At 63.6% G+C, this 7,832-nt stretch overlaps 1 protein-coding gene across 3 annotated transcripts in view; it reads right to left on the bottom strand.

Annotated features, from left to right (window-relative positions):
* Positions 1 to 2,724: 2,724 nt before the first annotated feature.
* SH3TC1 (SH3 domain and tetratricopeptide repeats 1) overlaps positions 2,725 to 7,832 on the bottom strand; it is a 31,776-nt gene continuing 26,668 nt past the window's right edge. For 2 of the 3 annotated variants that reach the window (XM_028087780.2, XM_028087791.2), the window contains 3 exons: positions 6,991 to 7,141; positions 5,982 to 6,178; positions 2,725 to 3,864 (listed from right to left, as the gene is read on the bottom strand). In XM_028087780.2, the coding sequence (XP_027943581.1) occupies positions 3,607 to 3,864; positions 5,982 to 6,178; positions 6,991 to 7,141 (606 nt within the window). In that variant the 3' untranslated portion in view covers positions 2,725 to 3,606. The remainder of the gene's footprint in view (positions 3,865 to 5,981; positions 6,179 to 6,990; positions 7,142 to 7,832) is intronic. The other variant, XM_028087787.2, reaches the window with a different exon arrangement.

The following is a 7,832-nucleotide window of genomic DNA, read 5'->3' as shown; positions in this document are numbered from 1 at the left end:
GCCCCTGTTTCCCGGAGACACCCCTAGCCCCACGTTCCCTCTTCCCGGGATGCTGTGTGGACGCCACCCAAAGCCGAAGAGGTTGTGAAATGTTTTTGGTTCTGGCTGGCGGTGAGGGCCAGCCTGGTGAGCCCAGCAGTGGCCGGACGAGGGCCGTGCCTACAGTTAGAGACGGCTGCCCCGGGGAGGGAGCAAGGCTCTGCGGAGCTCCGTGCCCAGCGATGCGCGGGCCCGACCAGGAGACTGCCCTCTGCCGGGGGAAGGGAGACCCGCAGCTGTGCGGGGGGCTGGCTGAGAGCCTGGGCTCCGACGCCCCGGCCTTCCCTCTCTACCTCCTCCCTTACTTCCTGGTGCAAGGCCTCACAGGACTAGTGGAGCCTGGAGGGCGTGGCCAGGTGGGCAGGGGCACAGGTGTCCGTCTTCCTTCTCATTCTCACGTCAACCTGGTGACCTTCGTGAACCCCCGTTTGTTAAAATGCTAGTGTTTGATGTGCCGCGGTGAGTCTCCCTAACAGGCCAACACGGGACACCTCCTGACGGCCTCCACACACCAGGACACCGAGCACACGGGGGACAAGGCTCAGTGGCACGGGCAGGGGGTCTTTGCGGGGCGCTCCAAGTCACACAGGGACACAGAGAGGCAGAGCCTAGACTTGCACAGACCCCAGCCTGTGGCCAGCAGCCCCTTGCCCAGGCCAGGCCCTGGGGGCCCCAGGAAGCACAGGCCGACTCCCCCAAAACACAGGATGGATGAGGCAGACCAGAGTCCGAGGGGCACCTTCTTGGCCCTGACAGGCCTTTCCCTTCACGAGGGAGGCAGGCCCTCTGGCGACGGGCGTCTAGCTCTCGCTGAGGTGGGCCGAGAGGCCGGCCCGGGAGAGTCTAGCTTCGCGCCAGGCACACCCACCTCCTGCGGCCCCTGCCCGCCCCTTGTTCGGAGGCCATGGGGCTGCTGTCTGTCACTCCATGTGGTGATGAGGACGACAGATGCTGTGCGTCCTTGGGGTGGTCACCATCCCTCGCTCAGCACTTCCTCAACCAAAGCTGGAGGCCAACCTGGACTTGCGTGGACTTTGTCACTCGGATGAAGTGGTGCAGGGAAAGATGTGGTCTGCAAGGAGGCTGGAGACAAGCCATGCTGGGGAGGAACTCCAGCACCTTGCAGTCAGGAAGTGGGGCTGTGTGACCCTGGCAGGTCGCTTTCCTTCTCTGTTTGGGGAGGTGGGTGGGAGAGTCTCCAGGGACACCTGGCAAAGAGTGACCGTATCCCCAGCCCAGGGGCTCGTGCTGGAGGGGCCATTTCTACCCCCATCATGCCCACACGGCTCAGCCCTCAGCAGGGTCTACAGTAGTTAGCAGAGCCTGCGCACAGGAGGGACCCCGGGAACCTGCGTGGCCGGGTCACCCGACGGACCCAGTGGGGGACGCCTTCTGCTGTGGCGGGGGCAGTGGGGCTCTTGGGCTGGGCGCCCGTTCGGGGCATCGGTGCCGGGCACAGGCCCATCCTGCACTCGCTCTGCTGTCTGGGGCTCGGCCCACCCCCTCCTGGCCTCGGCCGAAACGGAGGGACCGGCTGCCCAATTCTGCGAGCCCCTCTGTGCCCGGCGTGTTTTCGCTCCTCCTCCTTGGGACCCTGAGGTAGGGTTTGTTTCTGGCTATGGATGAGGGAGAGGAGGGTCTGAGGAGCTGAGAGGCTTGACCGGATGACTCAGCCTTTGGTTCAGAGTTCCGTAGCCTGTGGTTGCTGGCGCTCTTCCTGCGGTGTTAAGTATCATCGAAAGCAAACAGGAGGCTCTCAGCCCTGGATCTGGCGCCGAACCCTCTGCTTCACGAATCCTCACTCGACTCCCCACACCGGGGTCATCAGCCTCATTTTAGCTTTGACCAAACTGGGGCTCAGAGAAATGAACTCACCCCAAATCCCCAGCCTCTCAGTGGGAGGCTGGGATGGGAACCCAGGGGTTGGATGACCGAAGCTCCCCTTGGAACTGTCAGTCGGCTGCCCCGGGGACCCGGGGGCCCGACGGGTGGGGTGGGGGGCTGGGACCCTGGGTGGGAGGGGAGGGATGGGGGCGACAGGCGAGGAAGGTCAGGGAAGGCGCGGATTCCCAGGCAGATGGTGGGCCCCCGAGTGACCCAGTCTGCGGGTCCCAACCGTCACAGGGTGGCTGCAGGCCCAGGCCCAGGCGCTGCCCAGCGGTCAGTGACCTCAGAGATCCGGGCTGGGGTCACTGTGCCGGCCGTGGCCTGCCGCACCAGTGCGGGTCATCAGGTCGTCCTGTTTTCAATTTCGTTGCGGCCTCCTCCCACTCTCCACGCCCAGCCCGGAGAAGGCAGTTTGGGGTCAAGGTTGGAAAGTTCGGCAGTCTCTCTGCTGCCCCCTGGTGGGAGCGGCCAGGACGAGGCCTGCAGGCCACCTCTGAGCCGGGCAGGGGCTGGGGGCTCCCCCGGACCTCAGGGGCAGGAAGGACGGTGGAGCTCCCCTGCCTCCCTTCCTCGGGGCCTTCCGGGCTCTGCCGCCTCTGCTGGGCGCAGAGCCTCTGCCCCACCGGCCAGTCCCTCTGCCGGCCTCAGTTTCCCCTTCTGCTAAAGGAGGGTCTCAGAGGAGGGGGAACGAGAAGTGATGTTTTCGGGGCACAGGTGTCCACGAGGAGATGAAGATGTTCTCCGACTGGGTGGAGGTGGTGCTTGCACATCACCGTACATACACAAAATGCCACTGAATTGTCCACTTTAAATGGTTAATTTTATGTAAATTTCACCATATTTAACAAAATAAATTAAAGAAAAAGAGATTCAAATAACGCCGTATGGGTGAGAGCCAGCCAGGAGACCCACGGCCTTTCTGGACCTCAGTGTCCCTGCCTGTAAATCGAGGGTCCGGCACCTGGCGGCCCAGATGCGCCTTTAAACACGCTCAGCAGCAGGCTCCACACACACAGGCCCGGTGGGGCTGGACCAGAGGACACTCAGGTCGGGGAGCACTGGGGCCACCTTCCCCTTGCCCTGTCTCTGTTGCCTTCGGGACACTGACGTGCTAACACCCTCTTCTCGGACCCGCCCTTGGGTCCTACCGCACACGTGTCCCTTGGGCAGGCGGGCAGGTGGTGTACTCGGCCCCACCTACCTGCTGTGTGACGGTGGGCCGGGCACCTACCCTCTCCGTGCCTCCATCTCCTCCACTGGAAATGGAGACTGTAACAGCCCCAACCGTGCAGGCCCCGTGAGGGCAGTTTGAGGACTACAGTCAGAGCCAGAGCCGGACACACAGCAAGGGCACGGGCAAGGAAGAAAGATGCCCAGGGAACCCCACAGCCATCTTCACTTTGACATGGGGGAACTGGGTGTCGGGGGCCAGCCGGGGGGCCTGGCCTGGGTCAGTCCTTCCAGCTTATTGCCGCGGACGAGGTGCAGCCGCAGGGTGGTCCCTGGGGACGGGGCCTGGGCCCTGGACACTCCCCTGGAGGCAGAGCAGGGGACGGGGCCTTGCAGGCTCGAGCAGACTCCTGCAAAATCACATATTGCTATGTGACCCCCACCTCCGTGCCTCCGTTTCCCAGAAAATGAGCCTCGCAGAGACACTAGGAGAGGTGGGGACAGCAGTCCTCAGGGCAGGGCGCTGGGGGCCAGCCAGGGCGCCCGCCCCCAGCACCGCTCTGGGGCCAGGTTGACCCTGCGGATGTTGAGCTCGGTGGCAAAGGTCCTGGCTTTCTGGTAGAAGAAGAGGGACTTCTCACGGTCCAGGAGGAAGTTATGGTAGATGGTGGCCAGGCGCGTGTAGATCTTCATCTGGGCCTTCTTGTTGCCCAGGTCCACTGCCGCGGCCAGCGCCAGCTGGTAGTACCCGGCCGCGTCGAAGGGGTCCTGAAGGGGAGATGGCGTTTTGCCAGACTCGGCGCTAATGCGCCTGGGTGCAGGCAGGGGCTTGCCCGTGCCCGGCCTCCCCGAACTGCCCACCCCGGCCCCTCCTGAGGGAGCGCTAAACTCAGACCCCGCCCTTCCCTACACCGCTCAGAATGGGAGGGCTTCCTGGAGGAGGGGACATCCCAACTAAGGAACTGGCCACAGTGGGTGCTTGCTTGGGGGGTGGTGTGTATCTGTGTGTGTGCATGCCTGTCCTGTACGGGGGCCACAAGGAGCCTCTCTGCCTCCTGGGCATGTGCCGGAGGGGATGAAGTAGGCCCGCGGCCCCTGATGGAATTCCAAGATCTCCTCGTGGTGAAGACAGATGTGGTGCTGATGGCAGTCATGGCAGGGAGGCCCCTTGACCCCAGCCTCCCGGGCCCAGGGACCTTTCTTTCCAGCACCCTGAGACTGTGGAGAGATAAGGTCTTGTCCCCAGAGCCTGGGCATCAGGTCAGTTACCCTGGGCCTGCTCCCTGACTCCTGTCTTAGACCAGTGTGTTCGCCTCTCCAGCCTCAGTTTCCCCTTCTTGTGCAGAGCTGCTTAGTCATCAATCTCATAGAACCTGGGGTTCTAAGCTCTATGTGGCCCCATCCTCAGATGACCCAGGGATCAGGAGCATTATGTCACAGCCAACCGAGGGCTCTGGGTATAAGGAGCACAGCTGAGGTGGGCCACAGGCCTGCCCGACCCCAGCCCCCACGGCCCCTACATGGGGAGGGCCCAGTGCAGAGCCTAGCCTGGGACAGCAGGCACAGACATGGAACATGCAGGGTCACTGGGTCAAAGGGTGTGGGTTCCGAGGTCCCGGGCCCTGGATCCCCACCATGCGGCTCCCAATCCCTACTCTGATTAATGGACCATGCCCGGCCTCAGTCTCTGCCCTGTCCTGTGGGGGCACCTCTCCTCTAGAACTGTAAAGCATGTGAAGAGCCACCCACACAGAGCTGGGATCACACAGGAGCCTGGGTCACATACAGCCTGGATCACAGAGCCTGGATCACACAGAGCTTGGATCACACAGAACCTGGTTGTCACAGAGCCTGGATCACACAGAGCCTAGATCACACAGAGTCTGGATGGCACATGGCCTGGAAAACACACAGCCTGGGTCACACAGAGTCTCGAGGGCACAGAGCTAGGACCATAAGAGCCTGGATGGCACATGGCACATGATCTAGACAGAGTCTACATCACACAGAGCCCGGGTGGCACAGAGCCTGGATCATATAGAACCTAGGTCGTGCAGAGCTTGGATGACACAGAGCCTGGATCACAAGGAGATTGGATGGCACAGAGCCTAGATCACACAGAGCTTGGATCACACAGAGCTTGGATCACACAGAGCCTGGATATCACCGAGCCTGGGTATCACCGAGCCTGGGTCACATAGAGCCTAGATCACACACAGTCTGGAGGACACATGGCCTGGATCACACAGAGCCTAGATCACCCAGAGCCTGGCTGTCAAAGAGCCTGGACCACACAGACTGGAATGCAGTGAGGCTAAGCTGCAGTACCCACCCACCACTGCCCACAGGTTCCCCAAGAACTACGGGACTCTTGACATAGCAGGAGGCCGCAGTGACCACCTCTGACCACCAGGTGTCACTAGTGCACAGCCAAAGCTGTCCCAGGCAGGGAGTTGGGGGCCACCAACTGGGTGGGGGTCCTCCAGTGTCCTCCCCAGCTCCTAGGTGAAGGGGGAGAAGTCAGCCCTGGGCTGGGGCGCACCCCCTTCAGCCAACACGGCGCAGGGACGCGGTGCAGTGCAATGCTATCCCCAGGTTGGGGCGATGGGCATCGGGGGGGTGCAGGGGAGCGAGGGAGACCTCTCCAGGCTCCGGTCTGTGTCCACTGCGGGGCTGGGAGCAGATGGGAGAGAGGCCCCGGCTCCAGGGCCTGGGACGGTGTCTGCTGACCACGCCTGCTCCTCACGGCCTGGCCTGGAGCTCCACAGGGCAGACACCTGGGCCAATGCTGGAGGAGGGCAGGACCCCGACCTGGGGGTCTGCGTGCGATCCCACGCCAAGAGGGCCCCAAGTGCTCCGAGCCCTTGCCCCCCACCCCCACCCACCTTCAGATCGTAGAAGATGATGTCACCGAGCACCAGATACACTTTCACGTAGTACAGGGTCTCCTCATCAAACTGCAGGGGCGAGCTGCAGAGCGACAGAGCCTTGAGGTAGAAGTGCTCCGCCAGCTCACCGTGGCCCAGCCGCTGGTGCAGGGCCGCCAGCCGGTGGTAGGCCACTCGCTCGTTCAGTCGGTCCCCTAGGGATGGAGGGGAGGGGGCGCACGTGAGGTTACAGGGGTGGGGGGCACAGACCAGTTCCAGCCCCCACGCCCACACTGTCTCAAAGCTCCAGCCAGTCACTTCCCGTCCCAAGACTCAGTTTTCCCATCTGCACAGTGGGCCTAATATTGCCTGTGCCCTGTCCACGTCAGGAAGGTGGACGTCCCAGCTCTGTGTCTGCACACGGCTGCCTGGAGGGGGTGACAGCAGGCCCCAGAGTCAGGCAGTCTGTGCATCACCAAGCACCGGGACTCTGGCCAACCTGCAGACACGACAGGCCCCCTTCCTGCTGTATTAGCAGGAGCCCCCTCCCCCCACCCTTGGGGCGTGGCCAGACCCGGCTGTCTCCAGATCCCTCCCCGTTCCCCGTGGGGCCTGCACACCCACCCTGCTGCACACCCACTGCGTGTCTCTCTCTGGGGTGCTGGGACAGAGGGTGCCCGGCATTGAGGGGACCAGGGTGTGGCCAGCCAGGGAACAGTGGGGCCGGCAGAGTGTGGTGTCGGACACCAGTAAGGCATGTGTGCAGGGACGGGAGAGAAGCCTGGGGTGACCACAATGCAGGGCCACCAGCCGGCCTCCTGGTCAGCCGGGAGAGAGGCGGAGGAAGCCACAGAGCGGACAGGCAGAGGGACCCCGACCCATCCCCCGGGCAGATTTGGGGCCGCTCAGCCCAGCCCCCCCGCGGAGAGAGGGCAGCTGTAGCCCCGAGCAGCCCCACAGGCGTCCTGGGCTTTGGCCTTCTGTGCCCACCCAGCAGGTGCCGGAGGCGGAGGCCCCGAGGGCTCACCCCGGGTGATGCTCAGCGCCAGGGCCACGTGGGCGAACTCCAGGCCCTCGTGTGGCGACTCCAGCTCGGCCAGCAGCGCCACCAGCTTGTTGCACAACCGCAGCTCCACCTCCTGGTTCCCTGTGGTCACGGCCAGTGGCAGTGCCTGATCCTGCCACACAGGCAGCGGTCAGGCTTCACCCGCGGCCGGCCCGGCCCAGGACCGCCCCAGGGCCCTGAACACATGCAGGGAGCTTCCATCCCACCATCCCTGTGTCTGTATTCAGCTCCGGCCCCCGAGGGCAAGGTCAGCCTGGAGAGGCCCTGACAGTCCCAGGGCCACTGGGCCATGAGCAAGCTGGGGTGTGACCTGCAGCCCATCTCAATAACCTCAGACCGCCCCCCACCCCCCGGGTGATGAGAGCCTGACCAGGAGTGTCCAACACCCCTCCGCACTCTAAAAATGCATGTCTCTCTGTACCCCAGGGCGGAGCTGCACCCCGTGAGCTGGGCGGGCAGGGAGAAGCCCGCCTCCTTGGGAGGCTCCTACAGCCCTGGGCCCCGGTGCTGGTCCCCCCACTGACATGCTGTCCTCTGTCTCTCTGAGCCTCAGCTTCCTCATCTGCGAGATGGAGCAGGACTTGCCTCCCAGCTGTTTGAGGACCTGTAAGCCTGAAGCTGCCTCTGTCCCTCAAACAGTGCCTGCTTTCTCCTTCTCTCCCAGGTTGGGGGTGGAGGTCCAGATCACCCCAGGTGATACCACCCAGAAACGAAGCAAGTGCATGGGGCAGCCCTCCAGTCCAGGTGGGAGGCCTCTGCCAGCCCACTCCTGTGCCTCGGCCCGTGGATGGCCACCCTCATCG

The sequence above is a fragment of the Eumetopias jubatus genome, unplaced genomic scaffold, assembly GCF_037043125.1.
Source record: "Eumetopias jubatus isolate StellerSeaLion01/CBP00866 unplaced genomic scaffold, mEumJub1_p1.0 scaffold_2, whole genome shotgun sequence".
NCBI classification, from domain to species: Eukaryota; Metazoa; Chordata; class Mammalia; order Carnivora; family Otariidae; genus Eumetopias; species Eumetopias jubatus.
The sequence above is the reverse complement of the archived record's forward strand: the minus strand, read 5'-3'. Positions and strand labels throughout refer to the sequence as shown.